The sequence below is a fragment of the Tachyglossus aculeatus genome, chromosome 14 (genome assembly GCF_015852505.1).
Source record: "Tachyglossus aculeatus isolate mTacAcu1 chromosome 14, mTacAcu1.pri, whole genome shotgun sequence".
NCBI lineage: Eukaryota > Metazoa > Chordata > Mammalia > Monotremata > Tachyglossidae > Tachyglossus > Tachyglossus aculeatus.
In genome coordinates this window covers 58950280-58970030 of record NC_052079.1, presented here as the reverse complement: position 1 = coordinate 58970030, position 19751 = coordinate 58950280, and the positions used below count along the sequence as shown (strand labels likewise).

The following is a 19751-nucleotide window of genomic DNA, read 5'->3' as shown; positions in this document are numbered from 1 at the left end:
GTAAAATGGCCCCTGGCAGGAAGGGGACTTGCTTTGGCTAGTCCTTCATCTCCCCCTGACTCCCACTGTCCAGCACCCCCAGAGCTGCTGCTGCTGCCCCAGCCAGGCCATTCTCCTCCTTGGGTGATCGGTGCAGGGGGCAGGCCACCTGCTCTCAGACAGAGGTGTCATTCCCTGTCAGGGGCACCAGGGTGGCACTGGCGGCAGCACTTGAGGCGCAACTGAGGACCCCTGTGGTCATGCCTCCATGCCATTTGTTAAGCAGTTAATATATGCCAAGCACTGTACTATGCCCTGGGATACATACAAAATATCAGGTCAGTCACAGTCCTTGTCCCACAGGGAAGCAGCATGTCCTAGTGGAAAGAGCAGAGGGTGTGAGTTCTAATCCTGGCTCTGCCACATGTCTGCTGTGTGACCTTGGGCAGTCACTTAACATCTCTAAGCCTCAGTTACCTCATCTGGAAAATGGGAATTAAGATTGTGAGCTCTATGTGGGTCAGGAAGTGTGTCCAACCTAATTATCTTGTATCTCCCCAGAATTTAGGACAGTGCTTATCACATGGTAAGCACTTAACAAATACCACAGTTATTACTATTATTTCTATTATTTCATGGGGCTCACAGTCTAAGGAGGGAGAACAGGCATTGAATCTCCATTTTAAAGATGAGACAATTGGGGCATAGAGAAGCTAAGTGACTCGCCCAAGGTCACACAGCAGGCATGAAGCCGAGCTGGGATTAGAACCCACATCTTCTGACTCCCAGGCCTAGGCTCTTTCCACTAGATTGCACTGCTTCTCTTTTCCCATAATAAATTCCCAGGAGCACGTGGTCTCCACCCCGAATTCCTACGGGGCTTGGTTGAGCGGTCCAGGAACTCTGGGCAAGAGAGTGTGACCTTTTGTTATAAATGGCCCCTGGGCCAAAAGACAAGTGACTGGCCACTGGAAATCCCCTCCAAGAGATGGGTTTCAGAGCTGGGCCTGGAGGTCACGGACCACACATGTGATAATCAGCTCTCTACCTTAAAAAGTGGCATTATTATTATTATTATTATTTTATTATATTGGTTAAGTACTTATAATGTGCCAAGCACTGTTCTAAGCGCTGGGATAAATACAACTTAATCAGGTCAGACACAGTTCCTGTCCCACATGGGGCTCACAGTCTAAGTAGGAGAAAGACTCAAAGACCGAATTTGGATCCGAAAGGCACAACTCAGTGGGAAAAAGACAAAATTATTTCCAAAGGGGAAAAACGCTGCTTCCTTAGTAAGCATGAAAACAGGACCAGTGGATCTAATGTATTGCGATTTTCCAACGGCCTTTGACAAGGTTCCAGCGCTAAAGCTTTAGGAACCCAAGAACAATCATGGGATTGGAGGGAATGTCCTATCATGGAGAGAAAATCAGAGATGGGGGTTTTGTGGGGGGAACCGGAGCCCGGGCTGAGGGAATGGCCCATTTCCTGGATGGGGGAAGAGTCACTGGGCTCCCTGGTTGCTGGGTCTGATTTGCTCAACATTTTCATCCACTATCCGGGTGTGAAGGTGCACAGCGAGAGCCCTCAGGGTCGCTAGTGGCCCTGAGCTCTTCCCGGCAGCCGAAGGGCTGGCTGTGCAAGGTGGGAAGCTGGGAGTGTAGGGGGATAGCACGTTGCCGTTGGCAGTGGGGAGAAGCTGGAGGGACAGCCCATGGAGTAGAGTGAAGGGTAGAGGGGAGGTGGAAGCATGAGGCTCTTGGGGGTAGGAACAAAGCCATGGCCCCTGTGGGACAGGAATCCACATGGCAGCTCTAAGGCTTCTAGCCCAGAGCTGGCGGTTCCCACGAGAGGCAGAGAACTCACATGTGCCTTCGACTGGCCGACACTGCCTGGCACTGAACGGAACCTCCAAGGGGCAGAGCGTCGCCAGGTTTGGGGAAGAAAACAAGAGAAAGTAGAGTTTTCCCTGCCTTGAATCAGTATGGGCTTCCGGTCATTCCAATCTGCAGCAGAGGGGCCCAGCTGATTGAGGAAGGAATCAGAGAGTGGAACCAAAGCAATGTGAAATTGTTTTTCTGAAGGGCAGCCCCAGTCTGGAAGGAGGGTCAAAGGAGGTGCTCCTCAAACAGGAAGGGGTGAGGGGCCTTATCAGGGTGGGTCAATTGGACTGGACCAAGCAAGCAGAAGGAAATGCTTTTCTTACATGGGCTAAACCTGGAATTCCTACCCAAAGGAAGTCTTGCAGGCCAGAAATGGCAAGAGCAGTAGGTTCAAGAAAATGTGGATACATTCATGAAGGAAAAGTCAAAGGTGGGTTATTAGAGGGGAAAGGGTGAGGAGTTGAAAAGCCCAGAAGAATTTAAGATAGAGTGACAGACCCAAGGCCCATTCTGGTCACTGGAAGGATGAAACAAGCTGCTCAGCCCGATGTGAGCCAATGCCTCGTTGGCTCCAGCTCCAGGCCAGGAGGAAGCTGTCCTTGTCTTGTCTCATGGGGCTGAGGGCCATACATCCCTCTGATGATTCTCTTTCAGCATCCGGGACCCCAGGCAACTCTCACTGAAGAGATGATCCGACCTGCTGAGTCAATGGGTCATCTGGAGGGGTGGGGGCCCTTCTTCCATCAACACCCCAACCTTGAGAGGATTCAGGTTGGGGAGAACACTTAGAGTGGTGATTTAGTCCCTTCCGCAAAAATGAAAAACAGACAGACTAACAGCTGCATGGGAGGGGTGAGGAGAGATGAGAAGTATTTACAGCAGCTAAAGATAACGTTACTACCTCACCCACGAATAGAAGTAACAATTAGATGCTCTATCAGGGCAAAGAAACATGTACAGCTGTTCTCTTAGCTCCTCACCACCCGGAGGGCCCCCCCAGACAGATTCTGTTCATCATCCCTGGGTTTAGGGCAGGGGGACACAGTGATCCAGCCTGGAAAAACATCAGAACAAGACAGGATGAAGGCATGGGAGTCAGTGTCACAGGAGTCTGTGCCATGGGCGACTGCACGAGACAGCGTATGGTCTGTCACTGTAGGTGTCAGTGCTGTGGGAGTCAGCAGTATGGAGTTGGTGCTATGGGAGTCATTGCATGGGAGTTAGTACTGTGGGACTTGACACCGTGGAAGTCGGTCCTGTGAGAGTTGGCACCATGGGAGTAAACCCATGGGAGTCAGTGCTGTGAAAGTCGGCAGCTTAGGAGTTGGCACCACGAGTGTTAGTGCTGTGGGAGTCAGCACCACTAGAGTCGGCAGCGTGGGAGTTGGGAGCATGGGAGTAGGCAACGTGAGTGTCGGTGCTGTGAGAGTCGGCAGCGTGGGAGTCAGCGCTGTGGGAGTTGGGGCCGTGGGAGTCGGCCGCGTGGGAGTCGGCAGCTTGGGAGCTGGCCCAGCCTGCAGAACAACTCATCAGTTCTGCTGCTTCTGCTTTGGCTCCCGTGAAGACCAGCTTTCCAAGAGACAGCACCATTTTCTTCCTCCTCACTGAGCATTTCCAACCCAAGTCCAAGTGCGATTCCAGTTCCAAATACATTTGAACTTCAGACGTCTGTCTCCCCACCCCACACTGATCCGCGGGACTCCTGGTGCCAAGCTCAGTGGGCTTTTCCTGGCCTAGGAAGGCAGTTTCCATGTTTCCCTCCTAGGACATGGCCAGGTTTGGATAAGGGATTTCCCTAAAGAAGAAGTCTTGGTGCACCCGCATCCGGCTGAGCTGGCAGGCGCCATCTGGACTCTCCAGAGCCTGGCATTTCCAAGGGAGGATTTGCTTTCAACACTGGCTTCGAAAGAGTATCAGACAGCACGGCGACTGTTCAGGATACACGGGACAGGCATCGGGGCATCGGGGCATCGGGGCTGCTGCTGCAGAGCCTCTCGATGAGCAAATGTCCTATGGCGTAGGGGAGAAGGGATTCGACCGGCCCCCGCTGACAGCCCCCAGGGAGTTATTTGTACGGCCGAAGGAATCTGGACACTTTGGACCGCAGGAGCTTTATGAATGACCTTGGGAACATCTCCTTGGACTCCTGAGCTGTGTACTTGAAGTAGTTTTGAGGATGGGCCAGCACGTCAAAGAGGGCTTTGATCAGCTTCTTGTCCTATGGAGGCAAGGAGGGTGGAGGCATAGAGTCAGAGGTCCATAGATACTACCCAGAGCCCAGTTCCCCTGGTCCGGGGTGACCTTCCCCCTTGGCCTGGGGAGGCCCTGGCACAAGGGGTGGGCCACCCAGGCCGTTGCCCAGAGGAATGGGACAAAACAGATATGTTGCAGAGTATCCTTAGGCATTGCACCCAACATGTACTTCCCAAGCGCTTAGTACAGTGCTCTGCACACAGTAAGCGCTCAATAAATATGATTGAATGAATGAATGAATGAATGAATGCACCCAATAGGCCAGTTAGAGTCCATCCAATCAATCAATCAATCAATCGTATTTATTGAGCGCTTACTATGTGCAGAGCACTGTACTAAGCGCTTGGGAAGTACAAATTGGCATCACATAGAGACAGTCCCTACCCGATAGTGGGCTCACAGTCTAAAAGGGGGAGACAGAGAACAGAACCAAACATACCAACAAAATAAAATAAGTAGGATAGAAATGTACAAGTAAAATAAATAAATAAATAAATAAACAGAGTAATAAATATGTACAACCATATATACATATATACAGGTGCTGTGGGGAGGGGAAGGCGGTAAGGCGGGGGGATGGAGAGGGGGACGAGGGGGAGAGGAAAGAAGGGGCTCAATCTGGGAAGGCCTCCTGGAGGAGGTGAGCTCTCAGCAGGGCCTTGAAGGGAGGAAGAGAGCTAGCTTGGCGGATGGGCAGAGGGAGGGCATTCCAGGCCCGGGGGATGACGTGGGCCGGGGGTCGATGGCGGGACAGGCGAGAGCGAGGTACGGTGAGGAGATTAGTGGTGGAGGAGCGGAGGGTGCGGCCTGGGCAGTAGAAGGAGAGAAGGGAGGTGAGGTAGGAGGGGGCGAGGTGATGGAGAGCCTTGAAGCCCAGGGTGAGGAGTTTCTGCCTGATGCGCAGATTGATCGGTAGCCATTGGAGGTTTTTGAGGAGGGGAGTGATATGTCCAGAGCGTTTCTGGACAAAGATAATCCGGGCAGCAGCATGAAGTATGGATTGAAGTGGAGAGAGACACGAGGATGGGAGATCAGAGAGAAGGCTAGTGCAGTAGTCCAGACGGGATAGGATGAGAGCTTGAATTAGCAGGGTAGCGGTTTGGATGGAGAGGAAGGGGCGGATCTTGGCAATGTTGCGGAGCTGAGACCGGCAGGTCCAGTGATCCAGCGATTGGACACACATATCCAGTGGACAGAGCAATGTTGCTACCATTACTACTATTCCTATTACTCCTACTCCTACTCCAGTAGGAAGGACAATGTTGCTAATTCTATTGCTACTACTAGTACTCCAATAGATCCACTCTTACACCAATAGATAAGACAGTACGACAACACTCTTTATTTATATTGATGTATGTCTCCCCTTCTAGACTGTGAGCTCATTGTGAGCCGGAATGTGTCTGTTTGTTGTTATATTGTACTCCCCCAAGCATTTAGTACAGTGCTTTGCACACAGTAAGCACCCAAGAAATACGATTGAATGAATACATGAATGAATGAACACTACTAGTAATACCACTACTAGTACTACTACTACTAGTACTATTACCCCACCAGTAGCTGGGGCAGTGCTGCTAATACTACTACTACTCCTCTAGTAGGCAGGCAGTGCTACCCTTCTATAATAGTATTATGACTCCACTAGACAGTACAACGGTGCTACCACTACTACTCTAGACTGTAAGCTCCCTTTCAGCAGGGAACATGTCAACCAACTCCCAATTGCTTAATTTAGAGCTCTGTGTACAGTAAACATTCAATACATACCACTGATTGACTGATTTAATCAAGGGACAGTAGAACAGCAAATGCCAGGGAAGATAAAGAGCCAGCAAGAGGGCAAGACCACTTGAGTTTCTAGTTGGTCTAAGCAGAGGCAAAGAGACAGTCGGAGAGAAAGGGAAGACCAATACAGATGAGGAAAGTCAAGCCTAGGCTAAGCAATCAATCAATCAATGGTATTTATTGAGTGCTTACTATGTGCTGAGCTCTGTACCAAGTGCTTGGAAGAATACGGTGTAGCAATAAACAGACATGTTCCCTGCCCACAACAAGCTTACACACACCCACTAACGGATCCAGCTGCTTCCCTCAAACACAGAGAGTGACAAGTTCTAGAATCCTCCTACAATTCAGTCTTTTCTCCTAATTCCCCTTGTGGCTGTCCGGGGTTGACCGACTCCTAATTTTTCTCCTAATTCCCCTGTCTGGGGTTGATCGACTCTGATCAAGGCCCTCTGTATCACTGTGCCCTGGGGTTGGAGCAGGAGCAAGAGGCAGGACTCACCTTTAAGATCTCCTGATGGTTCTCAGATGCGTACAGTCGTCCGTCCCGGACAATGTCCTCTATCAACTGCTGGTAGTCCTCTGGGGGAGACACGAGCCAGAGTCAGGGAAGAAGTGGGTCTGGCCCGACCCCCTTGGGAGGCTGGGGCATCTCTCCCTCTTCCTGTTCCAGTCTGAGCCTCATGCTCCAGGATGCCCTTCGCCCCTCCCTCACCCTCTTGGCCTTCAGCGGGGTTGGCAGTGTTGTGGGAGATGTGGGTGGGCGCTGCCTTACCGTCATAGGTCACGTAGGGGACTTGGAACCCTTTGCCACTGTTTCCTTCGTTGGACTTGAACTGGATCCAGAGTTTCCGGGATCGGGATGTGAAGGCTATGGGTCTTTCGTACGTCTGGCAGGTCTCGTATGTGGTGATGGATGTCGGGGAGGCTACGAGGTGAGGGGGATGGAGCACATGGCCCCTTTTGAAATCTCTCTAAACCCCACAGAGGAGCAGACATAACCTGGAGTTGGGCTCTAGTTAATGATAATGGAGCTCATAGATGCTACTTCCACTGATACTATAAATACTACTACTACTACTACTACTACTACTACTACTACTACTACTACTACTACTACTACTACTACCATTACTACTACTACCACTTAGATTTCTGCTGTCCTGTTGGTACCTAGATCACTGGGTTCCCAAGCCCCTCATTTCTTCCTGCCACGGAGCAAGTGATTCACAAAGGGCCTGAGGCTCAGTTTTTTTGTCACCACTTGGTAAGAGCTAAAATGCTGTCAGGGGTGGCAAAGGGCAGAGGGACCTCTGTGCCTAAGGGGTTGGGACAGTGGTGTGGGACCATTTGTCAGGGCAGCCCATAAGGTTTGGGCCAAGGGATAGCTGTAACAGATCCCCTCCTCCCCTTCCCCCCAGCTTCTGCCAGCCAGCTGCCCCAGCCTAGTGGCCCCCCTGACTGTGAACATGGGCCATCTCCGGTCTGGCGAGGCAGCCTGGTAGCTATTCCAGTGGGTAAGTGGACCCCTCTGGGGTACTCCGGGAATGGGGATGGTAGCCCCGCCTGTGGAAGCCCCGCCTGCCTATACAGGCCTCAGCTGGAGACAGACAGGCCCCTGTCCAGGCCTAACACTTTTCTTTGTCTGTTCCCCTCTTCCCTAACCAGACCCTTTATTTATCTGTCTCCCTTCCCTAGATCCCCCCATATATGTCTATCCTTCTCACCAGACTCCCCCATCTGTCTGCCTAATCCTCCCCCAAACCCTCTGTCTGTCCATCTATCTGTTCCCCACCCCCAGGAGCCCCGCCTGTCTGTCCCCATCCCCCACCCCAGTCCCAGGCTGCTGCCCTCGGGGGCACCTCACCGCTCTTTCTCATGACGAGGACATCACCACACTCATCCTCGCTGGGGAGGAAGATCTCGGGCACCACGATGAGCACCCGCCTCTTGGGTGGGGGGTTGATGTTCCAGACGCAGTCCACATTGGCCGGGTAGTCCCCAGGATAATTGGGGGACTCGATGAAACCTGTGTAATCGCCCAACTCGCCGCCGCAGTGCCGGTCTGTGGGGGAGAGTAGCCCAGTCTTGGCACCCCTGGGTGCCCTGTACTGCTGCAGATTCCACGCCGGGCAGAGACCAGTCTGCCCACACCCACTCATTTCACCTGATCTCCCACAGTGCTTCCTATTCCCTCTCTCTTTTCCCTCTCCCATCAGCCTTAGGAGGAGGCAGAGCAGTGATTCACCCCCATTGCACAGAGGAGGAAGCTGAAACTCAGAGATCTTTAGTGATTTACCCAGGACACCTAGCGGGACAGGAGCTGAGCCGAGACTAGGACCCAGGTCTTCTGACTCCGAAGCCCAGGATCTTTCCCCTGAACTACCATGCAAGTGTCCAACAACACAGTGTCATTCACCTGTAGGCACCTCATGGAGCTCCTCTTGACATTCCCTGCTAGCCCAGGCTGGGGGATGCCCCTCAGGAAACTCTTAAAATTGGGAGGTTTTTCTGGTGGCTTCTCCGGCCCCCACTAGACTTCATGTTTGTTTAGATCAATGCTTAGACTTGAGGAAGTGCTAAATAAATACCAAGGACTGATTAATCAGTTGGATGGTTGGCTGAGTGACCTGACTGCCCTTAGTCCCGACTGAAAACACAAGACACGGATTGTCGAGGTCCCTGCACCTGGGTGTTGGTTGCCTGGAGCAGAAACAGGGCAAGGACCAGGTGAGGGGCAGGAGCAGGGACATGGACAGTGTGATGCAGGCTTTTGGATTCAGGACTGGAAGGCCTCGAGGCCTCTCACCACCATCTCCAGGTGAACCAGCAGCTGCCATGGCAGCATGTGGGAGGATTGGAAAGCCTGGCCTGGTGCCATTAGGCAGTGAGATTCTGCTCCCAACAGACCCTGAGTGAAAATCCCCTTCATGTGTCCCCCTGCTTGGTCACTGGGGGATCTGGCGGGGAGAGACAGCTAGCTCTGTCCACCTGCCATTGGTCCAAACCAGATTCCTGTCTTGCCCAGTCCCAGCATGCAGGGTCAGAGGTTGGTTTGGGTTCCAGTGGTGCCCAGGCCACTCCCCTCAGGAAGAGGAAACAGCTGGGACACAGAGACCAGGAATAGCCCAGCCTGTGCAGGCCACCCAGGCAGGCTCAGCCAATGAGGTCATTTCCCTGCTGGCTGGCAGCAGCCCTGAGGTCTCCCCTTCTCCAAGAAAACTTTCAGGGCCTTGGTTTCAATCAGAGTTGGGGCTCTGGCTCCACTTCTAGTCCCCTTCAACTGCTCTTTCACCTCTGCCTCCCAGAGCACTGGCAGCAGCAGTCTGCCCCCATTTTCTGGACCCTCTCTCCAGGTCACCCATACTCCTCTCTGCTCTAGTTGAGCTCAATCTGTTCTAGGGCTATATCAGTGGCCCAAATGACAATCCAACCCTCCCCAACCCTGGGTTGGGTTGGTCGATTCTGCTGCTCGCCCTAACCTCAACACTAACCCTAACTTGCACAGGACGGGAATGTCACCATCAAAAATTTACAAGAACTTCAGTCGATCAATCAACAATCAAGAAGATGAACTGAGCACCCAATGTGAGCAGATACTGGTGCATTATGGGAACCTGGTCCAGCACGCAACCTGGAAGCAAGATATGTTTTTGACATTGGGTGTTCATGTGGGTGTTTCTGTGCTGGTCACCACCTATGCTGTTTTCAAATCAGCACTGACAAAATTAATAATCTGTTGAGGGGTTGTCAGTCTGGGAAAAGAGAACACTCCCAGAAAAGTTCATTTATGTGCAGGTAACTTTCACTACCGTCCTCTGGCCCTGCCCACAACCCTCTCCCCAACCTTCTCCCTCCCACATCTCCCCATGGTCCTGCCACCAGGGAAGAGTGAGGGAGAGACTTACTTTTACAATGGGTGACATTGGTGGAGCCATCAAAATCTGTGCTGGTGTTCCCGGGGCAGGTGACGCAGAAGTTCTGCCCAAACTTGGGCTGGTAGGTTCCCAGGGGACATCGGATACATCTATGGGTGGTGGCATTGTAATGGTGCCCGGGGGAACAGTGAACTGTGGGAAGACATAAGGCAGGGAGCTGTTCGGGGGGCCATGGGAGGCAGAAATCCCCCACCCTTCTGAGCTACTGAGGACAGCCCCGACAACAACAGTGGTGGTCTTCCCACCTAACAGTCCAGCCTGCTTCAAACGGTTGGCCAGTTGATGCTCTAGGCTGACCACAGGAAGCCCCCTTGGAGAGTGGAGGGGAGCATGGACAAGGACAAAAGAATTGCGATTCACCATCTCCTTTTGCAGATGGAGAGTGACCAGCCACCTGCCTTACGTGGGTCACAGGTGGCTGTTCTCCTTGGGCCCCTGGTTGCCGGGACAGCGCTGCTACCCGGGCAGCTTCTGCTCCCTTCCTAAGTGTGGGCATCGGCCACAGGATTTACAGATGGAAATTGAGGCCAAATGCCTGCACTGGGCAGGGCCCAAAACCATCTCTCCCAGAGCCCTAACTTTCTTGGGGACAAGACTCTCCCAGTGCCTTGACTCTTCCAGGGCCTGACTCCCTGGGCCTTCGACTTCCCCAGGGGCCTACTCTCCTGGAGGCCTTTGCAAAATGGGTGAGTCGCTTCTTGAGTTTTTTTGTGTTATCCTGCTACTGAGCAGTGAGGCCTTGTGGATTCTCATTCATGGCTGAGACCAGGGTTTTGCCCCAGTGTCAGGACTCCGCAGTCCCTTGCACTGTACCTCCAGTGTGGGCAGAAGGGGGTTCCCTCCATGAGGTTCAGACTGTTCGGCCTCGCATCATCTTCCCCTCCCAGGACTGGGGCCGACTGTGCTATGGCTGGGAAGAATTGGATATCCTAGGGTTGGCCTCGGAACATTGGCCATTTTCACATTTGCTTCCCCCATCTACTGGAAGAACTTTTTTTTATGGTATTTATTAAGCACTTATTATGTGCCAGGCATTGAACTAAGTCCTGGGGTAGGTACAAGCTAATCAGATTGGACACAGCCCATGTCTAGTCTTAATCCCATTTTACAGACAAGGAAACTGAGGCCCAGAGAAGTTAAGTGACTTGCCCAAGGTCACACAGCAGACATGCAGCAGAGCTAGGATTAGAACCCAGGTCCTTCTGACTTCCAGGTCCGAGCTCTATCCACTAGGCCACACTGCTTCTCCAAGCTCCAACCTGTGGTTGCTTGAGACTCCCCCAGGTCCACTGTCCAAGATTCTGTGGTTCCAATGTTCTTAATCTCAAAGAGGGATTTGGCAACCCCTACCAGGAAGCAAAGGAGCAGAAGTCTACCTTTCGTCTCACAGTCCTGGAACGAAACAGATCCTTCGGACTTGGTCACGAGCCCCCCTCCGCAGGGGAAGCACAGGGTCCGCCCTGGCTCTGGTTGGTAGGTGCCCACCGGGCACAGTCTGCAGGGCTTAAAGCCATCGGAGGAGTAGAGACCAGGAGAACACTGACCTGAAATGCAGGGATATTTCTCCTGTGAGTCAAGCAGCAGGGAGCAATGGCTGTGGGCTGGGAAGGGAGGGAGGGAGGGACAGAGGGAGGCAGGAAGGGATGGAGGGAGGGAGGGAAGGACAAAGGGATAGAGAGAGGGAGGAAGAGGAAGAGGGTGAAGGCCTTGGGTGGGAAGATTTCAGATGAGCTCTGAATGCTCTTTGGATGAACTCCAATGGCGGAGGGGAATCGCCAGGAAAACTTTTTCTAGGACCCTCTGGAGGAGCTTCTGGAGGGCGCAGATGGTTTTGCTAGGCAGTCCCCAAGCCCAGGTCTGTTGTGCTCTGGAAGGGCACCACTCTGTACCAGATCATTTGGGAGGAGCTTCTGGGGGTGCTGCAAACTAGCCTAGGTGGCCAGCTCCATCATGCGGTTGGGTGGGGCTGGGGCAGGGCATTCCTGTCTGCCGCCAGCAGGCCATGGCTCAGACCACTCAGCCCAACTTCAATCGGACCAGGGCCAGGCTAGGGCTCGGGGTTCCTGAGGGTAATCTGGTGTCCTGACCGCTGCCTCGAGTGCCCAGAGCCTTTCTGAGCTGGAGGACAGTGCAGACTGTTCTTGCTCTGGGCCTCCTCCCTGGACTCCCTTTCCCACCCCTCCCTCCCCCGCCGTGGGCCAGATTAAACCTGCCTCCACATTCAGACACATTCCGGGCCCCAAGCAGCCCCAGGCCATCATTGCTCGGGCAGGGTTCACAGGAGAGTTGGCCCTCGACGTCCTGGAATGTGCCTGACGAGCAGGGTAGGCACCGGCTGAGCTCTCCACTGTAGTAGGTGCCTGGGCTGCAGGCAACTGAAAAGAAGAATGTTGCATCTCCATGAAGACTTCACTGGCATGCTGGAGTTAGCTGTCTGAGTTGGGAGGAGCCACAGCTAGCTAGGTTTCTTATGTGTCTAGTGACACCCTCCCCTCCCGCCCTTTCCCACAATCCACACTCTCCCAGGGTTCAGGGGCTTTGACCTCTTTAACATCCAGACCTTACGTCTACTGCAGCCTGCAGCCAGCACCACAGGGCTGGAGGCAGCACCTACAAGCCGCTGGGGAGTTCAGAGGGCCTCTCGGGGGTTTCTGGGGGTCTCTCAGGTGACTCTGGAGTTCTCTCTCGTGGGTCACTAGGGGTCTCTTGGGGGCAGCCTTGTCTCAGCCAAGACTCACCACAAGCCCCATCCTGTAGTTCCTGCCCAGCCCCACAAGCTTCTGGCCCCTCAGCAGCCTTGGCCGGCTTCTGGGCCACCTCATACTCTGCCCCTGGAACCTGTATGTGAAACTGCTGCTTGTTAATGGATTTTCGCAGCGTTTTGATGGCAGTTTGCAGTTTCTGCTCCGTCCTTTTCCGAATGCAGTCAAGATTACAGGTATCTGGGTATGAAACAACAGGAGAATGGGTCATCATGGGCATCAGAGCAGGTCATCTAGTCCAGCCGCCTGCCTCCAATGGGAATCAGAGAGGGTCATCTCGTCCAGCCCCCTGCCTCCAGACCAGGTCCTATCCTTCTCCAGGGTGGTGACTTGGGGTTCCTACCCCAAGTCTTACTGCCCCATCCCTGGCAATGTTCTTTTGAGGGGAAACATGACTGAAAGGATAGGGCCAAATTCTCTGCCCTGAGGGTGGCTTTCCCAGAGTTCTTTGCCTCTCCCTCTGGGCAGGTTTCAGGCCCGGTCGGGGTCAGGGCCACAAGCAGGAAAAGACCAAGCTCTTGGGCATTTGGAAATCTTTGTTTTCTCCTTTTCCTCTTCTGCTTCCATCACCCCTGGTCCAGGTCTGCCCCCAAATCCCTCACCATTTCCCAGATCCCTGGGCCCAGGCCTGCCCCCAGTTTCCCTACCTATCTCCCTTCCTCCCAACCTGGGCCTCTTAGAGGGGCTCCCAAGCATTCCAGATCAGTTTCTAATGCCTTCTGCTCCTCTACTCCCCTCATCCTTAGTCCAGGACTGCTCCACAACTCTGGTAGGCCCAGTTTTTCTCCCCCGACATCACTATCCCCCCTCCCATGCTCCAGACCCCTCAGAGTGGCCTCCAGGTACTACAGACCAGTCCCCCAAACCGTCCCTCCAGTTGGGCATCCACCCCTCTCCTTTCCCAGGACATCGTGCCCCCATCACTCCACTTCTCCTCCCTCCATGCCTGTCCTCAGTGTGCTAAATGCAGATCACCAGGAACAACTGAGAGGAGTGGGGCTCCACCCAAGAAGCCTCAGGGTCCAAGCTTGAGGAATTGGTAGGGCAGGTGGGACTGAGGCCTCCTGCAGCAGGGACTCAGTGCTGTTGGTCCCTGGCCGGACAAGGGCAGACAGGACCAGGCTAGGCAGGCAGCTCACAGGTCCATGTGGCACGAAAATTGGGGGCTCAGTGAGGACACACAAACCTGAGACATCTTCTGGCTTGATCTCTACTTCAAACTCAGCGGTGACGTGGGCCACTTCCTTGGATGGGGACTTGCGGCCTCGGCGTTTCTTCTTGGACGAGTCGCACTTAAGGCTCAAGAATGTGACCGGGAAGCTATCTGTAAAGGGAATGGGTGTCCTTGGATGGCAGACAGGAGAGCTGGGGAGGGACTCAGTAGCAAGGGCAGGTATGTACGGCAGACTGGACTTCCCCTGAACCGCAGAGACAGTGCTCATCATGGAGCCTGACTGTCAGCCCAGCGGGCTAGAAAGGTCAAGGGTGTTTCTCTGTTTCACTGGTTTCAACTTTCAGACTACCAAGGGCTTCAAAGTCCTCCTCTAGCTCCACACCCTTGACCTCTGACCTATAACCCTCTCACTGGTCTCCACCTTTTCCTTATTGGGGATTTGGAGTATGAGGTGAGACAACCAATTTTCCTCGTAGTGGCAAAACCGGGCAATGGTAGGAAAGAGGGCAGAGGATCTGTGCCCAAGGTGGGGTCTGGGCCTCCTGGCTCAGTGCCATGAGTGCCCATATACTGGGGATGGGCCTTTGGCTCACATCTTGGTTAGGAAAATTGGGTCTGATGATTGAGTATGGGTGGTGGGAGTGCCTGAGGGGATCCCCAGAGGGGCAAGACCCTGAGTGGACATCTTTCCAACCCTTCTCAGTCCAGTGGGGAATCCTGGGGTAGGGGCCGAAATGCAGTCCCACCCTTGGTTCACTCCTAGCCATCCCAGGCCATCCCTGCCAATGCCCTGTAGCCCCAAGCCCCTGACCGTGCCTGGTGGAACCCTGCAGGCAGGGAGAGGACACTGACCCAAGAGTGTTGACTTTGGGCCCTCCTTCAACTTCTCCTTGCCGCGGAGGCGCAGGTGGCACTTGGCCTCTTTGATCTTGAAGCGGGCTTTCTGCTTGGCGGGCAGGGCCAGGGCATCTGTGGATAGCAAGTTTCAGACAGGACCTTGGGGTTCCAGCCTCCCACTCCAACGTTGGGCCCTGGGGAGGCTCGCTTCTTCATTTCCCAATAGCTTCTTCCCCACTGCTTTCAAACATGCTCATTTCTCCCCTATCCTAAAAAAACCCACTCTTGACCCCATGGCTCCCTTCAATTGTTACCCCATCTCCCTCTCACCATTCCTTTCCAAACTCCTTGAGCAAGTTGTCTACACCCTCTGTCTCAACTTCCTCTCCTTCAATTCTCTCTTTGACCCCCTCCAATCTGGCTTCTGCCTTGGTCACTTCTCTGTAACCGCCCTCTCAAAAGTCGCCGGTGACTTCCTTCTTGCCGAATCCAACGACCTCTACTCTTTCCTAACCCTACTCAACCTCGCAGCTTTATTTGACACTGAAGACCACCTCCTTTTACTGGAAACACTATCCAACCTTGGTTTCACTGGCACTGTCCTCTCCTGGTTCTCGTATCTCTCTGACTGCTCCTTCTCTGTCTCTTTCTCTGGCTCCTCCTCTGGCTCCCACTCTCTAACTGTGGGTGTCCCTCAAAGCTCAGTTCTGAGTCCCCTTCTATTCTCCATATACCCCCACTCCCTTGGAGAACTCATTCACTACCATAGCTTTAACTACCATCCCTCTGCATATGATTCCCAAATCTACCTTTACAGCCCTGACCGCTCTCCTTCTCGGCAGTCTCGCACTTCTTCCAGCATTTCAGGACACCTCTACTTGGATGACCCATTGACACAAATGTAACATGTCCAAAAGAGAACTCATCTTCCCACCCAAACCCTGATTTCTCCCTGTCTTTCCCATCACTGTAGACAGCACCACCATCTTCCCTGTCTCACAAGCCCGTAACCTTGGCAGTATCTTGGACTCATCCTTCTCATAAAATAATAACAGTGGTAATAATAATAATAGTATTTGTTAAGCACTTACTATGTGCCAGGCACTGTACTAAACGCTGGGGTGGATATAAGCAAATCGAGTTGGACACAGTCCCTGTTCCTCCTTGGGGCTCCCAGTCTTAATCCCCATTTTGCAGATGAGGTAACTGAGGCCCAGAGAAGTTAAGTGACTTGCCCAAGGCTATACAGCAGACAAGTGATGGAACTGGGATTAGAACCCATGACCTTCTGACTCCCAGGCCCGTGCTCCATCCACTGCGCCAACCCATATATTCAGTCTGTCACCAAATCCTGTCACTTCTACCTTGTACCTACCCTTTCCTTTCCACCCAAACTGCTACCATCCTGATCCAAGTACTTATTATAACCCACCTTGACGACTACATCAGCAACCGCACTGACCTCTCTGTCTCTTATCTCTCCCCACTCCATTCCATACTTCATTCTGCCATCTGGATCATGTTTTTAAAAAGAAACATTCAGTCCACATCTCTCTACTCTTCAAGAACCTCTAGTGGTTGGCTGACCACCTTCACATCAAACAGAAATTCCTTACCATCAGTTCTAAAGCACTCATTTAGCTTGCCCCCTCCTACCTCACCTCTCTGATTTCCTACTACAACCCACCCAACATGTTTTGCTTCTCCAATGTCAACCTATTCACTGTATCTTGGTCTTGTTTGTCTCGTGGCTGACCCTTTGCCTACAACCTCCCTCTGGCCTTGAACTCCCTCCCCCTTTCATATACAACAGACCACCACTCACCCCAACTCCAAAGCCTTATTAAAATCACATCCCCTTCAAAAGGCCTTCTCTGACTAAGCCCTCATTTCCCCTACCTCCTCTCTCTTCTCTATCACCTATGTACTTGTCTCTATGTACCCTTTAAGCGCTTGATATTCACCCCTCCGTCAGCCCCACAGCACTGACTCGCCCCTTCAACTTTCCCAGCTCTCTCTACCATCTGTTGCATCTCTAGTTTCCCTCCTGCTCATAATTCTGTTCCCCTCCATTAGACTGTCAGCTTCTTGAGGGCTCAGACCATGTCTCCCCCTTAGCCCCCTCCCATTTTACTACCCCAAGGATTCAGTATAGTGCTCTTGTCATTCTAAGTGTTCAGTTTGGGACTCAGCACACAGTCGGGGCTCAATAGATTGTTTGGCTACTCCTAAGAAAGTTGATCAGACATAAAACCAGTAGCATTTACTGAGAGCCTACTACATGCCGAGGGCTTGAGTAGAATAAGAATTAATGATCACGATTTCTTCCCTCAAGTAGCTTTTAGTCTACAGTGTGAAGAGTACATTGAGAGGAGGCAAGAGTTAGTAGACCCGACCCTTGCCCTTCAGAAGTTTCCAGCCTAGTGGCACATATCCTGAACCCCGAGGGGCCATGGGCCACTGGTGAGAATGGGACAACACTGAACCAAACTGGCCAACCCCTGCCACTGTCTCCTCATCATTCTGGTTTCTGAATCCAGCCTGGCCACTAGATGGGGGAAACCTCCCAGCACATCTGCCCATAGCGGGCCTGTTAACCCTCCATGACCTCTGACCTCCAGCCACCCATGAGGCAGCCGTGACCCAGAGAGGGGCTGCCCACCCGGTACCTGCACAGCCCGGCAGGGTGGAGTTCCGTCTCTGTGGGGAAGACCTGGCCGGTTGTACTGGCACGCCGCAGCTCAAGGTGTAACTGTTCTCTGAGTCTGGTGGGAAAGAGGACCAGGAGGGGGAGGTGAGGCTGGCACAGCAGCAGGCTAGCTATGAGCAGCAGTTCTATCTTCCCAAGGCTTCAGTCAGCATCCCTGCCCTTGGAGTACTGCCAACCGACTGCTCCTCTAGGGGAAATCAGTGTACAGGCAGGTGTGCATGCATGTGCATATGCTAGTGGTGCATGCGTAAGGGAGGGCATGTGTGTGTGTGGACATGTGATAGTGTGTGCATATGGGAGGGTGTGTGTGTGTGCATGCGTGTGTGCATGTGTGTGTGTGTGTGTGTGTACACATATGGGAGGGCTCCACTCAGGGCCGACCCAGAAGGCATCCTCGCCGTCGCCACCTGGAATGAAGCGTGTGTTGGAGCGGCAGGAGAAGAAGCAGTTTTCGATCCCTCCTGATTTGCTGCAGGCGAGCTGGGCCTGGGGAGCCAAGAGGGAGCTGCTGGAGTGACATCTCACTGTCTCTGAGGGAGAACAAACAGAATCCTGAAATTCCCCTCTCCTGGTCACCTTTCCTCCCCGGCTCTTGTCCTCCCTCCCTCCCTCCCTCTCCCCCCATGCCCGTCCTGCCACCTGGGTTCATATTTCCATGCTTGGACCTTTGGTCTTTAAGTTGATTAGTGTCTGTTTTCCCTGCTAGATTGAAAACTCCCTGGGGGCAGGAATTGTGTCTACTATAAGCTTCTCTCTTAAACACTCCAAACACAGTGCTGGATGAATTGACTGCTAAGCCAAGTCTGAATGGTGTTGTTGTTTCCCATCTCCAGTCTTCAGGGATTCCATGATGGGGAGGGCACACTGTCCCCCTCCCCTGGGGGCAAGGCACCCGATCCGTGCCCCATCACCTTGGGACCCCCGGAAGGGGCAGGGGCGGCCTCTTCCTCTCCACTCACCGACACAGTCCTTCCTGTTCCAGTGCAGCTTCCTCCCTGGTGGGCAGGTGCACTCATAGCTGCCCGCCGTGTTAATGCAGCCAGAGCTGCAGCCCCCATGGCCAACACTGCACTCGTCAGCATCTGCAAGCAGAGGTGAAGGCATGTTAAGTCTGCTACAAGCAGCGGTCGCCACCATCTCACATTTACCCACTCCTAGTCTCTCCCTGACCCCAACTTCTGCCACCGACTGAATTCTGCCAGCCCCTAGCACTGGGACTCACGGCCGCCCCCGCACATAACCCTGGCTTGGAGAAGCAGCATGGCATAGTGGATAGAACATGGGCCTAGGAGTCAGAAGGTCACGGGTTCTAATCAAGAACGAATCCACCACTTGTTTTCTGTATGACCGTGGGTACATTACTTCACTTCTCTGTGCCTCAGTTACCTCGTCTGTAAAATGGGGATCAAGACTGTGAGCTCCACACGGCACAGGGACTGCATCCAACTCAATTTGCCTGTGTTTGCCCCAGGGCTTAGTACAGTGCCCGGCAAATAGTAAGCCCCTAACGAATCCTGTAATTATTATTACTATGATGAGAAGCAGTATGGCTCAGTGGAAAGAGCATGGGCTTTGGAGTCAGAGGTCATGGGTTCAAATCCTGGCTCTGCCAATCATCAGCTGTGTGACTTTGGACAAGTCACTTAACTTCTCTGTGCCACGGTTACCTCATCTGTAAAATGGGGATTAAGACTGTGAGGCCCCCGTGGGACAACCTGATCACCTTGTAACCTCCCCAGCACTTAGAACAGTGCTTTGCACATAGTAAGCGCTTAATAAATGTTATTATTATTATTATTAGGGCCTCGGGTTCTCCCACCTCCGCAGTGACTGGTGCCGTACAAGGTGAAGCCTCGGCGGCAGAGGCACTCGAAGCTGCCGGCATAGTTGATGCAGGTGTGGTCGCACGTGCGCTCGAAGGAACATTCGTCGATGTCTGCGGGGACAGAGCCAAGCGCAGCCGGGCGCTAGTCCTTTCTTCTCCTCCCCTCATCGCATCCCTCCACGGGCTCCCCGAAGTCAAGGAACGACCATGCATGTGCACCGTATTCCTCCAAGTGCTCAGCACAGAGCTCTGCCCCCCTCGCCCCCCGGCCAGGAGGGGCTCTGGACTGTCCCGCGCAGGTATCGCTAGCTCAGTCGGTAGAGCATGAGACTCTTAATCTCAGGGTTGTGGGTTCGAGCCTCACGTTGGGCGCTCTAGGTTTCCAGCGTTTAGAACAGTGCTTTGCACATAGTAAGCGCTTATCGGGGTGAAGGCAGGCCACGCCGGTTAGAGCAGTTGGTGTGTTGCTCATTCAAGTTCTCATCCCATCCCGTCTGGACTACTGCATCAGCCTTCTCTCTTATCTCCCATCCTCCTGTCTCTCCCCACTTCAATCCATACTTCATACCGCTGCCCGGATTGTCTTTGTCCAGAAACGC

At 53.2% G+C, this 19751-nt stretch overlaps 1 protein-coding gene and 1 non-coding gene across 2 annotated transcripts in view; one reads left to right on the top strand and one right to left on the bottom strand.

The window, feature by feature from the left end:
* Window positions 1-1116: 1116 nt before the first annotated feature.
* SCUBE1 (signal peptide, CUB domain and EGF like domain containing 1) overlaps window positions 1117-19751 on the bottom strand; it is a 96010-nt gene continuing 77375 nt past the window's right edge. The window contains exons 10-23 of the mRNA XM_038756299.1: window positions 19147-19263; window positions 18287-18409; window positions 17735-17857; window positions 17287-17382; window positions 14633-14749; window positions 13793-13930; window positions 12583-12786; window positions 12058-12219; window positions 11221-11388; window positions 9815-9976; window positions 7774-7971; window positions 6682-6834; window positions 6409-6488; window positions 1117-4083 (exon numbers count right to left, since the gene is read on the bottom strand). Coding sequence (XP_038612227.1) covers window positions 3931-4083; window positions 6409-6488; window positions 6682-6834; window positions 7774-7971; window positions 9815-9976; window positions 11221-11388; window positions 12058-12219; window positions 12583-12786; window positions 13793-13930; window positions 14633-14749; window positions 17287-17382; window positions 17735-17857; window positions 18287-18409; window positions 19147-19263 — 1994 coding nt within the window. The 3' untranslated portion in view covers window positions 1117-3930. The remainder of the gene's footprint in view (window positions 4084-6408; window positions 6489-6681; window positions 6835-7773; window positions 7972-9814; window positions 9977-11220; window positions 11389-12057; window positions 12220-12582; window positions 12787-13792; window positions 13931-14632; window positions 14750-17286; window positions 17383-17734; window positions 17858-18286; window positions 18410-19146; window positions 19264-19751) is intronic.
* TRNAK-CUU lies at window positions 19446-19524 on the top strand. The gene has a single exon. It is a non-coding gene; the product is annotated as a tRNA-Lys (tRNA).